The sequence below is a fragment of the Mytilus californianus genome, unplaced genomic scaffold (assembly GCF_021869535.1).
Source record: "Mytilus californianus isolate M0D057914Y unplaced genomic scaffold, xbMytCali1.0.p SCAF_5, whole genome shotgun sequence".
NCBI lineage: Eukaryota > Metazoa > Mollusca > Bivalvia > Mytilida > Mytilidae > Mytilus > Mytilus californianus.
The window spans coordinates 60,672,298-60,694,851 of record NW_026262701.1 but is presented as its reverse complement, the minus strand read 5'-3'; the positions used below and the strand labels follow the sequence as shown (position 1 = coordinate 60,694,851).

At 33.4% G+C, this 22,554-nt stretch overlaps 2 protein-coding genes across 3 annotated transcripts in view; both read right to left on the bottom strand.

The window, feature by feature from the left end:
* Nucleotides 1–868: 868 nt before the first annotated feature.
* Nucleotides 869–21,648, bottom strand: LOC127701191 (RNA-binding protein Musashi homolog 2-like). Its single transcript, XM_052205026.1, has 4 exons — nt 21,519–21,648; nt 16,617–16,657; nt 6,440–6,609; nt 869–3,568 (listed from the first exon to the last, which is right to left on the bottom strand). Exons 1-4 carry the CDS (start codon nt 21,545–21,547, stop codon nt 3,557–3,559), a joined length of 252 nt encoding a protein of 83 aa, XP_052060986.1. The 5' UTR covers nt 21,548–21,648; the 3' UTR covers nt 869–3,556.
* Nucleotides 16,626–22,554, bottom strand: part of LOC127701157 (cytoplasmic dynein 1 light intermediate chain 2-like) — a 722,868-nt gene continuing 716,939 nt past the window's right edge. The window contains exon 14 of one of the 2 annotated variants that reach the window (XR_007981847.1): nt 16,626–17,238. The gene's annotated coding sequence lies outside the window, so the exon portion shown is untranslated. Of the gene's footprint in view, nt 17,389–22,554 lie in introns of both variants that reach the window. The other variant, XR_007981841.1, reaches the window with a different exon arrangement.

The window sequence follows — 22,554 nt, the reverse complement described above, 5'->3', positions numbered from 1 at the left end:
CTGTTATGGTTGCAGGTTTTGAAATCAACTGTTACACTCAAATTTTGGCACAACTGTACAAGTTTCATTATATTTCCTAGAGGCAAACTCAAGTTGGAGTGTGGAAATGAAATTTGCAATAAAAGTGGTACTTTGCTACAGTGCAGAAACAATGTGAAAGACAGTCAAGGGCAACACAAATCTTGTACCAGACTGAACCTCAACATTGACCCTGCACATAAGGGAATGTAGGAGAGCTACAATTTATGTCTTGTTTCTCAACAAATTGACAACAATCTGATGGACAGCAACATTGCAATAATTCAAAGTCGCTTGACCACAACCTTCAGACAGGGCCATGACAAAATAGTCATTAAACTGATTTTGTACTGATAGTAATGCCACTTTATAGAAAATATCATTAATCTATCACAAGTAGCTCCCATCAAACTGACTTAAGCAATAAACTTCACAATTATTGACGCATCCTCCGCCACTGGAAAAGCAATACCCATGTCTCACTTTCCGTGACTTTTGTGGCAGGCCAGACAAAATCAGATAAATCTGGTGGAATTCCATGCCTTACACCTGGCAATACAAACAACAATAGTTTTAAAGACTTTATATAATTTACTTCTTCTGAAGACAGTGATCAATTAAAATACATGAAATTAATGTAGATTTTCTAACACTTTTAATTAACTTTATGATAGGATACATGGATAACTTTGCTCCTATGTTCAAACACTAATTGTTATTATTACTTTTTTAATAATAAAATTCTAACTGTTACAAAGTGCACAATGCAATGGTATAAAATGAGAAGTTTTCTTATTTAAAAACAAATGGAATTTTCAAGACAACAAATGACACATAATTACAAATCATGGAGATTATATACACCACAAGTTAGGTGTCTTTACACATTTTAAGTTTTTTTTTTTAACTTCAACACCATACAGTTTATCTGTTATTGCAAGGTCTGGCACTGACCTGAAAGAGTAAAAAAGAAAGACAATTAAATAATGTCACAAAACAATGAAGAATCCGGACTTGAGATGAATAACTCTATTTCTCTACACTTGGAACGTTTGCTTGGAGTGATGTTAACAGAAATAACTTCATAAAATTACTTGATTGTCTGACTGAAAAAATACACAATGAAACCTTTTTATCATTCAAGTAGAACAAACATCCACATGGAAGTAATCTTTTAACATTTGATGAAATTTTATTTTGCTCTTATCTTGTTCAGAGAAAAATTTGCTTCTGCTATAGAATAAAAGAAAATTTCCAATAGCATCTTTCGCTTATTTCAATTTCAAGATTGCTATCAAGATTTCGACGATTCAGTGATAGTGTAAATACTTTGAAATAATTTAAAATCATTTATTTAAGTATTTGGCTTATAGGACTTTAATGTCTCTGGTCCTTGAAAAGTTTTCCATAATGAGAATAATCAGGGTTTCAGACTATCAAAGCTTTACAATTGTAAAATAATAATTGTTGAATGTAAATATATCATCATTTCAAAATTTATGTTGAGAGAATCTACAATTCATCCAATCTCAATCGCTTTCTTTAATGCAGCAAAGTTCACATCAGTAATTGTTGAATAGAGACAACTAAATTTTTCCCAATTTAAAACATTTCCATTATCACTGAATTAATTCTTAATAAAATGCTCCGCAGGGCGCAGCTTGATACGACCGCAGAGGTCGAACCCTGAACAGTTGGGGCAAGTATGGACACAACATTCAAGCTTGATACAGCTTTGCATTTGGATTGTGATTAAATATTTGACACAGCATAGGTTTCTGACAAAGAATGAATGTGGTCTAAGAACTTAAAAATTTTAAAATTGGACATTCACCTATTATGGTCCAATATCCAAAATCTAAATACATGGTTAGATTCAGCATATCAAAGAACCCCAAGAATTCAATTTTTGTTAAAATCAAACTAAGTTTAATTTTGGACCCTTTGGACCTTAATGTAGACCAATTTGAAAACTGGACCAAAAATTAAAGATCTAAATACACGGTTAGATTTGGCATAACAAATAAATAAATGTGGTCAAAGATTTTAAAAATCTAATGTGCCATACTGTGCAATTAAAGATAACTTCTTGAAATTTTTCAATATTTGAAATTTGAAAAAAAAAAATATTTGAAGAATAATTCTTTTTAATTTCTGAAATCTGAAATGAGAAAAAATTGACCCCCCACAATTTCTTTTTACCCCCCCCCCCCCTTTTCCCCAAAAAAATTCTTTCCCTCAAGATATGGTCATAATCTCATTCAAATTTCCAATGGAGTTTGCAACCATAATTACCCATTTAAATTTACCATAGTGCTAACTTAATCTATTTTATAATAGAATTTAAAATATAGTGTCAAATCTTTCATATGGATTTTTTTGTAAAAAAAAAGATGCAACATTTGCAGATATTTTTACTGGTCTTCCTTTATAAATATGCATTTCTTTAAACATAATTTAAAAGCAGTATAAGGGAAGTAACCAAAACGTTGTATTTGGATTACCTCCCTTACACTGTTTTAAATTATCTTAATTGTTCATTAACCATTACTTTATTCATAATTTAAAAGCAGTGTAAGGGAGATAATTTCAATGATGTATTTGATTTATCTCCCTTACACTGCTTTAAATTATGTTTTGTACTAAAGTATTTGTCCATTAACCAGGACAACCTTGTTTTCCCCCTTTTTTGCCCCTAATTCCTAAACGGTTTGAGCCATAACCCCCCAAAGCAAATCCCCACCTTCCTTTTGTGGTATTGAACCTTATGGTAAAATTTCAGAGAGATCCATTCACTTAAACTAAAGTTAGAGTGCGAAAACCAATGTGTCTTCGGATGACGACGCCGCCAGTCATACCAATATACGAACGCAAAATTTTTTTTGCGGTCGTATTATAAATTATCTGTTTTAAATACAGCTAATGTCTGCATATCTTCATCTGATGCCTTTTTGAAACAGGAAATATAGTTGTGAGCATGAAAAGGTTGTAAAAATGAAATTTTTAATCAAGTGCCAGGTATCTTTAAAATACCAACTATTTTTTAGCAGCAAGACATTTCAATCACACTTCTTTTGATATGTAATTTGTTCCTTATATATAAGAGGTTTCACTGTAAAATGTTAATTTCTCCTACCTAAATGTCAGAGAAGCAAGTCATAACCTTAACAATGTGCAAACTTACAAAAATTTATGTATTATGGTGGGATAATTATTTCACTTATTTAATATCTAAGAACATAACTAATCTATAAAATGTATATATTATTTTTGTCAAACTTCATTTGTCTCATCACAACAGACTTTTTCCCAATTAAACAGAATGAACAGGAACTGGAAGTTAACTTTAATGCGATAGAGTTTCTGAAGTGTAAACAGCCAAGTTTTATTCAGTCAAGTCCACACATCTAAATTAACACAACCTTTACCCATCACTCTGTACATTTATTGAGGTGTTGCTGTTAAGCTTATACATAAAGCAAGCTTTCCACCTCATGCACTGCTCTTGCTCTGTCCTCTGCAACAGGCATATACTCCTTTAGTAGAGCACCTAAATAATAGTAATTCATTTTTATATTTTCTGCCATCAACAGTCCTTTCACAAGCTGCCAAGACGAATATATTCTTTTGCTTGTATGTTACAATATTTCTCCATTCACAACTTAGCATTTGAGATTTTTTTTCTTCAAAAATACAAGTTGTGCGAAAAATCCCAAATGTAAACTTATTATAGTGGTGAAATAATAAATTATATGGAAAAGTAAAAGATTCTGTTACTCCCTTTTTCAGTCTTGTGCATTGCTAAATAAAATTTAAATGTTCCATGAATGAAACAATAGCATACGAGATTTGAAATAAATTCCATTAAAATCAAATTTCAGACCAAAGCACTTAGAACTGCGAGAAACATTTTCCACTATATTCCAGTGTTCCAGCTACATGTAGGTCGTTTTCACAGGGCGGTCTGCCCGCCCTTTCCCCGAGTGCCGCCCTGTGCCCTTTTTACAGTTTGCAGTGCGCCCTGCCTTTTTTGAAGATCGATTGGTATATTATTTTGTTCGTATTGATATGATCAGCCAATTACAAAAATTTACCTGGCGACAAGTATATGACTGTTTACGACCCCAAGCTAATCAACGGTTACAACAGATGTCATAATCTGTTGTTATAGGTAATCCGTTTATCGGATGGGTCATTTAATGATCATCAACATTAATTCATTCAAATAGAATCGGTCAGTCGGCATTTGTCTTTGAACTTGAAGAAATGTTCATACAACTTCGGCAAAATTATCAAGGTTTACCGTAGTTTCATGTAGAAAACGTAATATTGACAGAAAGTCGAAAACCATAATCAACTCGTTAAAAACATTGCCCTTATTGTTTTCCGTGAAATAAATAGCAAATTAAGACGTATTTTTCATTGACTGCCTTCATTTTTTAAACGAAAATAACAAAATCGGCCGCCATATTGTTGATCGTATTTACATCTTCTACGTACTGTTTATTATCCTCCAAAGAAGGAGCACACCCAAATAAAGAAAGATAACTCAATCTTATTTTTCCCTAGCATTGACTAACCTACTAAGATATTATAAAATATGCCTTCATACTTCTGGCTTTAGAATTTATATGTTTAGGTGTTTTGAGTTATGGGAAAAGTTAAAGAGGGTCTTAGTAGCAGGGTTGGTAGGGTGCCTTGGTCATCTTTTTCTGTATTTTTTATTTTCAATCCAAATTTTTACTGTTCACTATATCCTAACATTGTGCATTTACAGCTGTTTTGTGCTGTATTGCCATTAAGCACAGAAAAGGTAGAAAGGTGAAACTTGTAAAGTGTGTCAGGCCATAGAAACAGAATGAAGTAGGACATTTTTCAATAAACTGCTTCGCTGAGCGCAGCTAGATACGCCCGCAGAGGTCCAACCCTGAACAGTTGGGGCAAAAATGGCCACAATATTCAAGCTTGATTCAGGTCTGAATTTGGATTGTAATTAAATATTTGACATATTATAGGTTTCTGAATAAATGTAGTCAAAAAACTTGAAATTGGTCATATGAATTGAATTTATATTCAATTAAAGATTTCTTGCTGTTGTGCAATACTAAGTATATCTGTTGTCAGACTATAAACAAATAAAGTTCAATTAATTCTCAGTCATATAAGAAATGTATGAAAATAAAAAGGGAGCTTACATCAATAGATATAAACAATTCACCAAAGTTTCATGAGAATTGGTGACAGCATTTTTGAGTTATTGTCCGAAAACTGGAAAATCACCCCTTTTTTTAATGAATAAAACCCCATAACTCGGTAATGTAAAATGTAAAATTTATAAAATTCTAAAGGGAGCTTACATCAATACATACAAACAATTCACCAAAGTTTCATAAGAATTGCTGTAAGCATTTTTGAGTTTTTGTCAGAAAACTGGAAAATCCCCCCTTTTTTTATGAATAAAACCCTGTAACTCGGAAACGTAAAATCTAAAATTTATAAAAATCGAAAGGGAGCTCATGTCAATAGATATAAACAATTCACCACAATTTCTTGCAAGTTGGTGAAAGCATTCTTGACTTATTGTCCGAAAACTGGAAAATCCCCCTTTTTTTAATGAATAAAACCCCATATATCGAAAAGGTAAAATCTGAATTTTATAAAAAACGAAAGGGAGCTCACGTCAATAAATATGAACAATTCACCAAAGTTTTATGCAAATTGGTGAAAGCATTTTTCAGTTAATGTCCGACATGTTGATGACGGACAGACCGACGGACAACGGTATACCATAATACGTCCCGTAAACGGGCGTATAAAAAATACTGCATATAAAGCTTAACTGTGCCAAGCAATGATTTAAAACTTGTGTCACAAGCTGCTTGATAAGTTTTCAGCCTAAAAAGTAGAAAGATAGTTTTTCTCTGGGCTAATGATGTTGTTCTTGTATATTTATAACCAGTTATTCAATGAACAAACAATGTTTGATAATAATCTTTATTAAAACATGCCCTTTTCATATTATCATATCGCACGTTAAATGCCCTTTTTCAGGATTGGCACCCTGCCCTTTTGAAATCCTAGCTGGAACACTGTATTCTCTTAACTCATCTTATCAAATGCATTAAAATAATTAACACATTAAAACTGGGAGATAGAACTAATAAGCCCAAACATTTATGTATATCAAGAAAATATGGTTTAATTTTTTTTTTCCATAAAAGTTTAAAAACATTTCTTTAAATTTTTCCTGATGCATTTTTAAATTCTAACAAATACTTCAAAATTGAATAATATGCGACGCATTTGCTTTGAACATTTCTGAAAATATCTGGACAGGAACAAAGGAAACTTATAATGGTAATTCAGGAATTAAAACTATTTGGCTTAGCGTTATTTTTTGAACAATAAACTCATTTTTTACCTGTCTTCCATCAATTTCGTGCTGATGTTCTGCATTTAATACATTGTCTACACATCTGGGATCTCTGAATGTCACAAATCCAAAACCTCTTGATTTTCCGGTTTGTCTGTCCATGATTACAACAGCATCTGACAGCTGACCAAACTTAGTGAAGTAGTTCCATAAACTGTCTGCATAATACATAAAATAATATGCTATCTTATAATATTTATCATAACCTGTTAATAAGTACACATGTCTAATCAACTTTTAAAGTAAGAAAGAACAAGAAATGAATGTAACAGGATGCTGTTACGAAGTCTCCCAAACGAAGCTCCCATAATTCGTAATTCCCAGGGTCGCCTGACATTGGGCAACTTCCAGTGAAAATTGGTTTTGTCCAGTAAAGTTATATGCATTAGTGATGCCTGGGGACTAACCTTGTATATCATTCAAATCATCTTGGCATGACAAACCAGAATATATATGGTTTAGGGGTAGGGTTCTCGACCATTTACAAGATACTAGAACATTGGGGGTGGGGAGGAACCCCTGGGGACTGGCCCTATACGTCATTCAAATGTTCATAACATGACGAACAGGAATATATATGGTTTAGGGGTGGGGATCTCAACCATTTACAAGATATTAGAACATTGGGGGTGGGGGGGACCCCTGGGGACTGACCGTATACGTCATTCAAATGTTTGAGACATGACAAATAGGAATATATATGGTTTAGGGGTGGGGATCTCAACCATTTACAAGATATTAGAACTTTCTCAAATGGCAGGGGGTGGGGGTGACCCCTGGGGACTAACCCTGTATTTCATTCGATGTGCTTTATCATGACAAACCAGAATATATATGGTTTAGGGGTGGGGATCTCGACCATTTACAAGATATTAGAACTTTCTCAAATGGCAGGGGGTAGGGATGACCCCTGGGGACTAACCCTGTATATCATTCAAACCATCTTAGCATGACAAACCAGAATATATATGGTTTAGGGGTGGGGATCTTGACCACTTACAAGATATTAGAACTTTCTTAATGGCAGGGGGTGAGGGTGACCCCTGGGGACTAACCCTGTATTTCATATGATGTGCTTTATCATGACAAACCAGAATATATATGGTTTAGGGGTGGGGATCTCGACCATTTACAAGATATTAGAACTTTCTCAAATGGCAGGGGTGACCCCTGGGGACTAACCCTGTATATCATTCAAACCATCTTAGCATAACAAACCAAAATATATATGGTTTAGGGGTGGGGATCTTGACCACTTACAAGGTATTAGAACTTTCTTAAATGGCAGGGGTAGGGGGTGACCCCTGGGGACTAACCCTGTATTTCATTTAATGGGCTTTATCATTAAGAACATTTTCAATTAAAAAGATTGTGTCTATCACAAACGGTTTTCAATTTATAATCATTTGAAAATTTAAAAAAATAAAATCCCATAGGGTTCTATAGTAAAACCCTCTTTTCTTTTTGCCCCTCAAAGTACCCCTTTATAAACCCCATTGCACAAACAAAACCCTGATTGCACCACTAGACATGTTAGTCTAACATATTGTGAAACCCTAAGTTAATCTGACAAGCGGTTTTGGAGAACGGGTGCGGACAAGTTCAAATTTAAAAGCGGCGGAAGAAGAAGAAGAAGAATAATAATAATAAGAACTGAGCAAAAACAATAAGTCTTCCCAAACTTCATTTGGGCATGGAAGTAATATTTAAAAGGAATAACAACGACTAATTAGCATGTATTAACAGCCTGCAGAGCTCTGTACTAAAGTCATATGATTTTATCCAATTATAGTCTCAGCGGCAAGACCCCTTTGGTTACTATCTGTGATACCGCGGTTGTAAAATGGCATCTGGAATTTCTTATCAGTCACGTGATTTTATCGAGTCCGGTAATTATAAAGCACCTGTGTGAAATCCGAGGTTAATTAATAAGCAGGTGGCGCTGTATCATATAAAACCTCTACCTTCAGAAAGAAGTCGTATGATGTAAAAAACTTGAAAAACGGACGAGAATTGTTCAACCTACAACAGTTTAGCATGGAAAATTGTATTTAATTTAGCATATTTTTGCTTTTTACCGTTTGTTTTAAACTGTTCTAAAAGTATTTTCCGGTTAAAAGCGGATCCCGAGTAAAACAGTTAAATACCGATGAATCGATCAGGTTTCACATGATGTTGAACAAAATAATGTAGACAGATGTAGACATAGAATATTTTACTGTTGAAATGTGCCAAGTTTATCGAGATTTATAAAAATATTTACTTTCAAGTAATTGATTACGTTATTGAAACTGGACAATTAAAATCGGGATCATAAGTTCGTAAACATGTTAAATTTATATCTATTTCAAAAAAGTGTTTACAATTGAATACTGATATTAATGTAGCACGTTACAGCAAAAAGAAAATCAACCATACAAAACGAGCTTGACGCTATCTGTATAACCGCAAATTTATTTTATATGAATTTGTTTATGTACAAATTAAAGAATAGAAACGTTTAAAATTGTGAATATTTAATTTGCCTGGTATACACGGAAGACTTGGATTATTCGTATTTAATAAAAGGTCGTCGAAACATATTTTTTGTACAATCATCTTCTTAACTTTCAGAAATGGCTTCTTAATTAACTGGTTTTAAGTATTAAAATTGAAAATGATCCACCCTTTTTCTTAAATTCAATATGTGATAACTGTCGGCCTAAACTATTAAGATCGAAAAAGACATAAATAGGAAAAATAGACTAAAATCAACATTGAATGACTGACTCTATTCGGTAGCGTACAGCAGCGGAATGTAACGAGTGAACTATTCGGGTTACTTCGTACGTACATACGACAACAACTGGTCTATTCGTAATTTTCCGGGAACACGAAAATGACCGAAAAGTGTCAGTGATTTGATCTATCACATGCCGAGAGTCAATTACCATGCCATATATTAAACCAATTAACGAGTTATCGAAAGATGGGCGGTAACGCAGATGAAGCCTTTGAAGTGACGACGTCGTTATTCCTTTCAATATTACTTCCATGGTTTGGGAGACTTAATAAAAGAACCAAATTCCTATATCCTCATGATCATGTTGAACACATTTTAACTGATTAGATTAGAACTGAGGAAGATTTTGATTTTTGAAAAATGTGTAGGGACCTTTGGAAGGTTGAAACAGAGGAAGATATCAACAAAATAATGTGTACATGACATTTTAAAATTTGTAAATAACTTGTGCAGACTGGATTATTTTTATTATTGTTTATAAGGTCTTTCATTGATTCCTCTCATCTGTAATAAATACTTAAAAGTTCCATGACTTACCTATAATAAAACAATTAGATTGGTATATGGCTATATACATATAAACTATGTAGTGTAACTAATTCTGAAAAAGAATCATCGCGCGCCGTGTTGCAAATCCACCATGGACCCACCATGCATGAAAAATTTTCTAGGGAAGACACTGTAACCATGTACTGGTTTAAATGGTGGATGCTGATTGCGTAAAACAAGTAATCTTAATTTTCACAAGCATTTTCTAATAAACTGCTCCGCAGGGCGCAGCTTGATACGACTGCAGAGGTCGAACCCTGAACAGTTGGGGCAAGTATGGACACAACATTCAAGCTTGATACAGCTCTGAATTTGGATTGTGATTAAATATTTGACACAGCATAGGTTTCTGACACAGAATGAATGTGGTCTAAGAACTTAAAAATTTTAAATTGGACATTCACCTATTATGGTCCAATATCCAAAATCTAAATACATGGTTAGATTAAGCATATCAAAGAACCCCAAGAATTCAATTTTAGATGAAATCAAACAAAGTTTAATTTTGGACCCTTTTGACCTCAATGTGGACAAAGTTGATAATGGGGCCCAAAAATCAAAAAATAAATACATGGTTAGATTCAGCATATCAAAGAACCCCATATATTCAATTTTTGTTGAAATCAAACAAAGTTTAATTTTGGACCCCGATTTGGACCAACTTGAAAACTGGGCCTATAATCAAAAATCTAAATACATGTTTAGATTCAGCATATCAAAGAACCCTAAGAATTCAATTTTTGTTAAAATCAAACTAAGTTTAATATTGGACCCTTTGGACCTTAATGTAGACCAATTTGAAAACAGAACCAAAAATTAAGAATCTAAATACACCGTTAGATTCGGCATATCAAAGAACCCCAATAATTCAATTTTTGATGAAATCAAACAAAGTTTAATTTTGGACCCTTTGGACCTCAATGTGGACCAATTTAAAAATGGGGCCCAAAATCCAAAAACTTAATACACGGTTAGAATCAGCATATTAAAGAACCCCAAGAATTCAAGAATAAAACCCATTGAAATTGGTCAAGAAATAAGCAATTTATACGAAGTATCTTCTTTTGCACAATACTGTGCAATTGAATATTTCTTGCTATTGCACAATACTGTACAATTGACAATTTCTTGCTATTGCGCAATATTGTGCTATTGCACAATACTGTGCAATTGAAGATTTCTTGCTATTGCACAATACTGTGCAATTGAAGATTTCTTACTATTGTGCAATACTGTGCAATTGAAGATTTCTTGCTATTGCACAATACTTATTATATAATAATTTACACATCCTGTTTGGTGTGTATCTCCTACCATATCATTATTATTTGCTTTTAAATATAAAACAACAATAACCAACTTAAAATGGAAAATTTAAAAAGAAAAAAAGAAAAATCCCCCCCCAAATTTTTTGAACGCCCTTATGATTCATCACCCCCAAACTCAATCCCAGCCTTCCCTTTGTGGTATGGTAACTTGCAGTACAATTTCAGAGAGATCCATACACTTGAACACAAGTTATTGTCTGGAAACTAGAAAAATGCTTATTTTTGGCCCCTTATTCCTAAACATTTTGCCCCTTTTTTGCCCCTAATTCCTAAAATGTGGAGGCAATTACCCCCAAAAACAATTCCAGCTTTCCCTTTGTGATATGGAACCTTGTAGTACAATTTCAGAAAGATCCATACACTTACACACAAGTTATTATCATGATACTAGAAAAATGCTTGTTTTTTGCCCCTTTTCTGGCCCCTTATTCCTAATATTTTGAGGCAATTACCCCCAAAATCAATCCCAGCATTCCCTGTGTGAAATGGAACCGTGTGGTACAATTTCAAAGAGATCCATACACTTGAACACAAGTTATTGTCTGGAATCTAGAAAAATGCTTATTTTTGGCCCCTTTTTGCCCCTTATTCCTAAACGTTTTGGGCAATTACCCCCAAACTCAATTCCAGCTTTCCCTTTGTGATATGGAACCTTGTAGTACAATTTCAGAAAGATCCATACACTTACACACAAGTTATTGTCATGAAACTAGAAAAATGCTTGTTTTTTGCCCCTTTTTTGGCCCCTAATTCCTAATATTTTGAGGCAATTACCCCCCAAAATCAATCCCAGCATTCCCTGTGTGATATGGAACCTTGTGGTACAATGTCAGAGAGATCCATACACTAACACACAAGTTATGTCTGGAAGTTACAAAAATGCTCATTTTTGGCCCCCAATTCCTTAACTGTTGGTACCATAACCCCCAAAATCAATCCCAACCTTCCTTTTGTGGTATTGAACCTTATGGTAAAATTTCATAGAGATCCATTCACTTAAACTAAAGTTAGAGTGCGAAAACCAATGTGTCTTCGGATGACGCCAACGTCATACCAATATATACGACCGCAAAACATTTTGCGGTCGTATAAAAAGTGTGGAAAACACTGTTAACATTGGATATGATTAATAGTTCTCTAAAATTAGATATGATGTAATACAATGTATAACTATTTTCAAATTATAATCAAATATAATTAATAGTTCCAAATATTTTTTCTTTCATTTGTCACAAACTAATATAGATTTGTAACTTATCTATAAAGTGTCAACATTTTTTATCCACACAATGTAATGTAATGAAATATATACCTTAATGAAAATAGATTATTATCTAATTAAAGGATTTCACTGAATAATATTTATATATATATAGCATTCAGAAAATAAGTTAATACAAAATAACAAACAAACTGGCACAAATTTTTCAAACAATTTCTTTAAAAAAATTAGTTATCTCTCTCTGTATAGAAATATGGTTTAACATAGTACCCTAACATTAGATATGGATTTTTTTATGGACCATTACTCTGGACTAAATCATCAGAATGGAACAAAATTCGAACTTGATCTATAACTTGTCATGATAAAACCATATAACAAATACTAAATCAATATCTTTAAGAATGAAGAAAAAAAGTGAGGAAAGCTGATTTGCCCGACTGACAGACAGACCGACAGAGTGCAAACCTAAAGTCCCCTTCAACTTCGTCAGTAGGGGACTAATAAAAGGGGAATGTGTCCATGGGACACAGATGATGCCCCGCTGGCATATCATGTAAAGTTATAAAGGGACATAACGGAAGAACGGTAAAAGTGATGCTACCAAGATTTGTACTTGATCTGAGTTTTGTGGTAATAAGTATTGTGTATAAGTTTCATAACATTTGGTTGAGGCATCTGTAGTTGAATGGAAACAAAAATTCAGCAATTTTTCCATTTGTAAAGGGGAATAACTCTAGAACGGTTAACAGGGTTTGACACTAACAAAATGTATGTACTAGCCTGCAGGCCTGGTGATATCATTTTTCTACTAGTCCTCTTATTGACCAGCCACCGGCACGACCCTAAGTCGGAGGGTCTGACGACATACCCCCCCCAGAAAATTTAGATACAAATGAAGCAGAATCCTGTGTTCTGGAGCATATCCAAAGGGTTTTTTTCATGAAATTTCATAGGTTTGCTAATAAAAGATACGAAAATAATTTTTTTTCTATAATAAGAATGTGTTCGACTTATTTTGAAGACCCCTTTAGATCATTTCTTCATCATTCTCTCATTTTACTTATCATTATTTTCAATTATAATAAAATGCTCTGCAGGGCGCAGCTTGATACGACTGCAGAGGTCGAACCCTGAACAGTTGGGGCAAGTATGGACACAACATTTAAGCTTGGTACAGCTTTGCATTTGGATTGTGATTAAATATTTGACACAGCATAGGTTTCTGACACAGAATGAATGTGGTCTAAGAACTTAAAATTTTAAATTGGACATTCACCTATTATGGTCCAATATCCAAAATCTAAATACATCGTTAGATTCAGCATATCAAAGAACCCCAAGAATTCAATTTTTGATGAAATCAAACAAAGTTTAATTTTGGACCCTTTTGACCTCAATGTGGACAATGTTGATAACTGGGCCCAAAAATCAAAAATCTAAATACATGGTTAGATTCAGCATATCAAAGAACCCCATATATTCAATTTTTGTTGAAATCAAACAAAGTTTAATTTTGGACCCCAACTTGGACCAACTTGAAAACTGGGCCCATAATCAAAAATCTAAACACATGTTTAGATTCAGCATATCAAAGAACCCCAAAAATTCAATTTTTGTTAAAATCAAACTAAGTTTAATTTTGGACCCTTTGGACCTTAATGTAGACCAATTTAAAAAACGGGACCCAAAATTAAAAATCTAAATACACGGTTAGATTTGGCATATCAAAGAACCCCAATAATTAAATTTTTGATGAAATCAAACAGAGTTTAATTTTGGACCCTTTTGACCTCAATATGAACCAATTTGATAGCGGGTCCACAAATAAAAAATCTAAATACATGGTTAGATTCAGCATATCAAAGAACCCCAAGAATTCAATTTTTGATGAAATCAAACAAAGTTTAATTTTGGACCCTTTTGACCTCAATGTGGACAAAGTTGATAACGGGGCCCAAAAATCAAAAATCTAAATACATGGTTAGATTCAGCATATCAAAGAACCCCATATATTCAATTTTTGTTGAAATCAAACAAAGTTTAATTTTGGACCCCAATTTGGACCAACTTGAAAACTGGGCCAAAAATCTAAAATCTAAATACATGTTTAGATTCAGCATATCAAAAAACCCCATATATTCAATTTTTGATGAAATCAAACAAAGTTTAATTTTGGACCCTTTTGACCTCAATGTGGACAAAGTTGATAACGGGGCCCAAAAATCAAAATACATAATTAGATTCAGCATATCAAAGAACCCCATATATTCATTTTTTGTTGAAATCAAACAAAGTTTAATTTTGGACCCCGATTTGGACCAACTTGAAAACTGGGCCCATAATCAAAAATCTAAATACATGTTTAGATTCAGCATATCAAAGAACCCTAAAAATTCAATTTTTGTTAAAATCAAACTAAGTTTAATTTTGGACCCTTTTGACCTTAAATGTAGACCAATTTGAAAACGGAACCAAAAATTAAGAATCTAAATACACGGTTAGATTCGGCATATCAAAGAACCCCAATAATTCAATTTTTGATGAAATCAAACAAAGTTAAATTTTGGACCCTTTGGACCTCAATGTGGACCAATTTAAAAACGGGGCCCAAAATCCAAAAACTTAATACACGGTTAGATTCAGCATATTAAAGAACCCCAAGAATTCAAGAATAAAACCCCATTGAAATTGGTCAAGAAATAAGCAATTTATACGAAGTATCTTCTTTTGCACAATACTGTGCAATTGAATATTTCTTGCTATTGTGCAATACTGTACAATTGACAATTTCTTGCTATTGCGCAATATTGTGCTATTGGATATTTCTTGCTATTGCGCAATACTGTGCAATTGAAGATTTCTTGCTATTGCGCAATACTGTGCAATTGAAGATTTCTTGCAATTGTGCAATACTGTGCAATTGAAAATTTCTTGCTATTGCACAATACTTATTATATAATAATTTACAAATCCTGTTTGGTGTGTATCTCCTACCATATCATTATTATTTGCTTTTAAATATTAATCAGAAATAACCAACTTAAAATGGAAAATTTTAAAAGAAAACCCCCCCCCCCCCAAATTTTTTGAACCCCCTTATGATTCATCACCCCCAAACTCAATCCCAGCCTTCCCTTTGTGGTATGGTACCTTGCTCAATTCCTGCCCCCTCTGGCAGACAGGTCCGACGATTAGTTGCATCTCTGAAAGTCACAGTATTAAACTGTCTTGAAAGTCCAAACTTTGTAAAATTAGAAACAAAATTTGTTGAGATAAATAAAAGCAGCTTTATTAAAAGCTAATATCATTAATAAAAGTATTAATTAATATAAATAAAATGCTATGTATTTTATATAACTTGTAGTGTGTGCAAAAATACCGTAATAACCAAAATGCTGGAAACTGTTAAAATCAGCTGTTCAGTCTGAGCTCTTATTTTTAACTCAACTTTACTTTTCTACATTGGCTAGAGGTATAGGGGGAGGGTTGAGATCTCATAAACATGTTTAACCCCGCCGCATTTTAGCGCCTGTCCCAAGTCAGGAGCCTCTAGCCTTTGTTAGTCTTGTATTATTTTTAATTTTAGTTTCTTGTGTACAATTTGGAGTTTAGTATGGCGTTCATTATCACTGAACTAGTATATATATTTGTTTATGGGCCAGCTGAAGGACGCCTCCGGGTGCGGGAATTTCTCGCTGCATTGAAGACCTGTTGGTGGCCTTCTGCTGTTGTCTGTTCTATGGTCGGGTTGTTGTCTCTTTGACACATTCCCCATTTCCATTCTCAATTTTATACTCATCTCAAAACGTTTGTTAGACGACGTCACTCAATACACGCTAAAAATAGTACGTGTGTACACAAATGTGAAAGTAAACCAAATTATGTGGCCTTCTAGTTGACAGGTAGGACTTGGGATAATTCTAACTTTATAAAAGGATAAATATGAAATAAATAGGATGCATTAATAACGTCTGGATAAGGTAATTATGTTGCAACTATGAAAGATCATTCTGCATAACAAGCAAGTCTGCAAAAGTGAAAATAAGTATGACCCTCTTTCCCAGAAAATATACGCCGGGAAATACGAATGAAATGAATGCTAAAAATGTTACTGTAAATAATCGTGGCACAACAGCCAGAAAATTTCTTCAGGCTGAGAGATCTTATACAAAATATTCCAAAAGTAAAGAGTGCTGGCATGTGACAGCTTGTTTAATTATGCTGCACAAAAATTCTCTGCTGTACAAATATTTTGAAGATATTGACGTTGTTTTATCTTACCATTATCTGTTTCCCAGTTTAGGTTTCCAACAAAAAATTTGCTGAAAAGAAAAGACAATCTTAAAATTTTAATGTTTAAATATCTGCATAAATTCGAGAATTACAAGTCTCGCAGTTTACAATAAAATGCTCCGCTGGGGCGCAGCTTGATACAACCGCAGAGGTTGAACCCTGAACAGTTGGGGCAAGTATGGACACAACATTCAAGCTTGATACAGCACTGAATTTGGATTGTAATTAAATATTTGACACAGCATAGGTTTCTGACACAGAATGAATGTGGTCTAAGAACTTAAAATGTTTTAATTTACCTATTCAAACCATATCATTATTATTTGCTTTTATATATAAATCAGAAATAACCAATTAAAAATGGAAAATTTTAAAGAACCCCCCCCCAAAAAATTTTTTGAACCCCCTTATGATTCATCACCCTAAACTTAATCCCAGCCTTCCCTTTGTGGTATGGTACCTTGCAGTACAATTTCAGAGAGATCCGTACACTTGAACACAAGTTATTGTCTGGAAACTAGAAAGATGCTTATTTTTGGCCCCTTATTCCTAAACGATTTGGGCATTTACCCCCAAACTCAATTCCAACTTTCCCTTTGTGATATGGATCCTTGTAGTACAATTTCATAAAGATCCATACACTTACACACAAGTTATTGTCATTAAACTAGAAAAATGCTTGTTTTTTGTCCCTAATTCCTAAAATTTGGAGGCAATTACCCCCAAAATCAATCCTAGCATTCCCTTTGTGATATGGAACCTTGTGGTACAATGTCAGAGAAGTCCATACACTAACACACAAGTTATGTCTGGAAGTTACAATAAAATGCTCCGCTGGGGCGCAGCTTGATACGACCGCAGAGGTCGAACCCTGAACAGTTGGGGCAAGTATGGACACAACATTCAAGCTTGATACAGCACTGAATTTGGATTGTAATTAAATATTTGACACAGCATAGGTTTCTCACACAGAATGAAAGTAGTCTAAGAACTTAAAATTTTTTAATTTACCTATTCAAACCATATCATTATTATTTGCTTTTATATATAAATCAGAAATAACCAATTTAAAATGGAAAATTTTAAAGAAAAAAAATGAAAAAAAATCCCCCCCCCCAAATTTTTTGAAACCCCCTTATGATTCATCACCCCCAAACTCAATCCCAGCCTTCCCTTTGTGGTATGGTACCTTGCAGTACAATTTCAGAGAGATCCATACACTTGAACACAAATTATTGTCTGGAAACTAGAAAAATGCTTGGGTTTTTTGCACCTTTTTGGCCCCAAATTCCTAAAAGTTTAGGGCAATTACCCCCAAACTCAAACCAAGCTTTCCCTTTGTGATATGGAACCTTGCAGTACAATGTCATAAAGATCCATACACTTACACACAAGTTATTGTCCTGAAACTAGAAAAATGCTTGTTTTTTTGCCCCTTTATGGCCCCTAATTCCTAACATTTTGAGACAATTACCCCCAAAAACAATCCCAGCCTTCCCTTTGTGGTATGGTACCTTGCAGTACAATTTCAGAGAGATCCATACACTTGAACACAAGTTATTGTCTGGAAACTAGAAAAATGCTTATTTTTGGCCCCTTATTCCTAAACGTTTTGGGCAAGTACCCCCAAACTCAATTCCAGCTTTCCCTTTGTGATATGGAACCTTGTAGTACAATTTCATAAAGATCCATACACTTACACACAAGTTATTGTCATGAAACTAGAAAAATGCTTGTTTTTTGCCCCCTAATTCCTAAAATTTGGAGGCAATTACCCCCAAAATCAATCCCAGCATTCAAACCCTCAATCAGCATCATTTAACAGTAATATCTAAAAATGGAAATTACATAATAAAGGTATTAAAATAGAAAATGACATCATAGTCATGGCTAAACATAGCAAAAACCTTAATCAGCATCATTTAACAGTAATATCTAAAAATAAAAATTTCTTTGCAACCATAAAAGTAAAATAGAAAATGACATCATAATCATAGCTAAAAATAAACAAAAATTTTTTTTATTACCAAATTTTAAATGGAGTTTATTAAACTAAAACAATAAATTTGCAACCATAAAACCCCATTTAAACGCATCATAAAAGTATTAAATAATTCAACTACATCATAAGGCTATAAAAATAGAAAATGACTTCATAGTCAAGGCTAAAGGTAAACAAAAAACCTTCATCAGCAAAATTTTATATTGGCAAATTTCCAATGAAGTTTATTATACTAAAATTGTTGGCAAATTTCCAATGAAGTTTATTATACTAAAATTGTTGGCAAATTTCCAATGCATTTATTAACAATAAAGTTATTGGCAAATTTCCAATTTACATAATTTAAAAGCAGTGTAAGTGAGATATTTAAATGAGTTTGAATTACCAACCTTACACTGCTTTTAAATAATGTTTTGTACTTATTTGTCTATTAACCTGGAAACCCTTGTTTTTTCACCTTTTTTTCCCTTATTATTTAAAGGTTTGAGCCATAACCCTACCCCAAAGCCAATTCTTAAATTCCAATGTAACCTAAATTTACAATTTACATAACTTCAATTTAAGTTTTTGATAAAATCAAACCACATCATTATTATTTGCTTTTATATCTAAATCAGAAATAATTAACCAACTTTAAGTGGAAAATTTTCACACATCACGCCCCCCCAAACTCAATCCCAGCCTTCAGTTTGTGGTATGGTACCTTGCAGTACAATTTCACAGAGATCCAATTACTTAAACACAATTAATTGTTGGAAACTAAAAAAAATGCTTATTTTTAACCCCTTTTTTAGCCCCTTATTCCTAAACATTTGAGCAATTATCCCCCAAACTCAATTCCAACTTTCTCTTTGTGATCAGAATTAACCAACTTAAAATGGAAAATTTTAAAGAAAAAAAAAAGGAAAAAAAATCCCCCCCCCCCAAATTTTTTGACCCACTTCCCTTTGTGGTATGGTACCTTTAAGTACAATTTCAGAGAAATCCATACACTTGAACACAAGTTAATGTCTGGAAACTAAAAAAATGCTTATTTTTGCCCCCTTTTTTGGCCACTTATTAATAAATGTTTTGGGCAAACATTTTACAATAATATTTAAAACTGAAATTAATTTGTAACCTTAAAATTAAATAGAAAATGACATCATAGTCATAGCTAAAAATAAACAAACTATTGGTAAATTTCCAATGGAGTTTATTATATTAAAACAATAAATTTGCAACCATAAAAGCGCATTAAAATACATCATAAAAGTATTAAAAAAAATTTAACTACATCATAAGGCTATTAAAATAGAAAATGACATCATAGTCAGACTAAAGGTAAACAAAAAACCTTCATCAGCAAAATTTTATATTGGCAAATTTCCAATGAAGTTTATTATACTAAAATAATTGGCAAATTTCCAATTTACATAATTCAAACATAGTGCAGGTGAGATATTTAAATGAGTTTGAATTACCAACCTTACACTGCTTTTAAATAATGTTCTTTACTCAATTATTTGTCTATTAAAATGGAAACCCTAGTTTTTTAACCTTTTTTCCCCTTATTCCTTAAACGAAAAAAAATAATTACCCCTTTTTTGACCCCCCCCTATGATTCATCACCCCCCCCCTTCCCCCCCAAACCAAGCTCAATAACAGCCTTGCCTTTGTGGTATGGTACCTTGTAATACAATTTTAGAGAGATCCATACACTTGAACACAAGTTATTGTCTAGAAACTAAAAAATGCTTATTTTTCACCCCTTTTTAGGCCCCTTCTTACTAAACGTTTTGGGCAATTACCACAAAACTCAATTCCAGCTTTCCCTTTGCGAAATGGAACCTTGTAGTAAAATTTCAGAAAGATCCATACACTTACACACAAGTTATTGTCATGAAACTAGAAAAATGCTTGTTTTTTGCCCCCTTTTGGCCCCTTATTCCTAAAATTTCGAGGAAATTAACCCCAAAATCAATCCCATCATCGACCCTTTGTGATATGGAATCTTGTAGTACAATGTCAAAGAGATCCATACAATAACACACAAGTTATGTCTGGAAGTTACAAAAATGCTTATTTTCGGCCCCTTTTTGGCCCCTAATTATTTAACTGTTGGTACCATAACCCCCAAAATCAATCCCCACCTTCCTATTGTGGTATTGAACCTTATGGTTAAATTTCATAAAGATCCATTCACTTAAACTAAAGTTAGAGTGCGAAAACCATTGTGTATTCGGACGACGACGACGCCGGACGACGACGACGACGACGCCAACGTCATACCAATATACGACCACAAAATTTTTTTGCGGTCGTATAAAAATGCTTATTTTAGGCCCTTAATTCCTTAACTGTTGGTACCATAACCCCCAAAATCAATCCCCACCTTCCTTTTGTGGTATTGAACCTTATGGTAAAATTTCAAAGAGATCCATTCACTTAAACTAAAGTTAGAGTGCGAAAACCAATGTGTCTTCGGACGACGACGCCAACATCATACAAATATACGACCGCAAAATTTTTTTGCGGTCGTATAAAAAGACTAGGTTACATTTGAGAATTAGGTCATTGAAGCTTTCCCCCTTAAAGTTAAAATGGCGTAGGAAGATTATAAGTTGCGACATCTTTTCAGCTCAAATTCTCGACGGCCCCGTTTTATATATTAAACAATATCTAATATACAAAATATAAAAGTTGAGTTTTATATAATTATCTAATTGTTAATTCACAAAATATCAATTATGGGCATGAAACGAGCACGTGGTTTAATCTTTTAATTTCCTGTTCTACGCTGGACGAATTGCTTGATGAATTAGTTGTGTTTTTGCTAAAAAAAAGTTGGAACAACTCCTTTTATCGTATTTTTAAAAAAAAACTGTATAATGTTTAGCTTTTCTTACCCAGGGTCATCTCTTCCACGGTCTGCCATTGTGAATAAAATGTCTCCTTGTCTGTCTTGCAAAATGGCGCTTCTTTTCCTTCTGCAAGTGCGTGTTAAAAGAAAGATCGGAGAACTTCGGTAAATCCCGTTGGTTTTATTTCGGAAAAAAAGGAAAGATTCGCCCCTGAATAAAGTCACGACCCAAACATGCCAAAATCAAATATTTTTTGTCAAAGATTAACTCTGACGTGGAGCGCGGAACAATTATGCTTTGCATGATATTGTTGTACTTAGTCTGCATCGCTTCTGTTAGTCTTGTGGTTGAGCGTGAAGACTGGTACTGAATTAGACCGTTCTTTATTATCTAAAGCAAATATGTAGCGTATTAAATTTAGCTATAAAATTAGACTGACTCCGTGTAGTTTCTTGTCACATATAGTACTGAATGTGTGTATTTGAGCCACATTCGCGTAATCATCTTTACACTGTAATGTTTCAGTTATTATTTTTGTCATTCTTTTCAATATTATAGCTAGACTCGTATTGCGTATTTTGAAATATTGCATGCTCATATTAATAACAAATTATTGTTTATATATACTAGTCAACAAAAGTAACGATATTTATTTTGTATTTACATTGTGTCATAGGTCAAATTTATTTGTTCAGTGTATGTTCAATGGTTTTAATATGTCCTTTGATTGAGTTAAGCTATTTCAGTTGATATTTTATAGTGTGTCTTTCTATGCTGTGATGTTACACTATTAATGTTTCAGAAAAAGGTTGAAGGTTTGGTACCATTTAAACGTTTAAACCCGCTGCATTTGTTTGCACCTGTCCTAAGTCAGGAATCTGATGTTCAGTAGTTGTCGTTTGTTGATGTGGTTCATAAGTGTTTCTCGTTTCTCGTTTTTTATATAGACTAGACCGTTGGTTTTCCCGTTTGAATAGTTTTACACTAGTAATATTTTGGGGCCCTTTATAGCTTACTGTTCGGTGTAAGCCAAGGCTCCGTGTTGAAGACCGTACTGTGACCTATAATGGTTTACTTTTAT

Bases quoted from the DNA above. Each gene is read 5' to 3' on its own strand.
- LOC127701191 (XM_052205026.1), bottom strand. From the start codon at position 21,547: ATGGCAGACCGTGGAAGAGATGACCCTGG. The intron at 16,658-21,518 runs GTAAGAAAAGCT...TTTTCTTTTCAG, and splicing joins CGTGGAAGAGATGACCCTGG to CAAATTTTTTGTTGGAAACC. The intron at 6,610-16,616 runs GTAAGATAAAAC...TGTATTATGCAG, and splicing joins AAACTGGGAAACAGATAATG to ACAGTTTATGGAACTACTTC.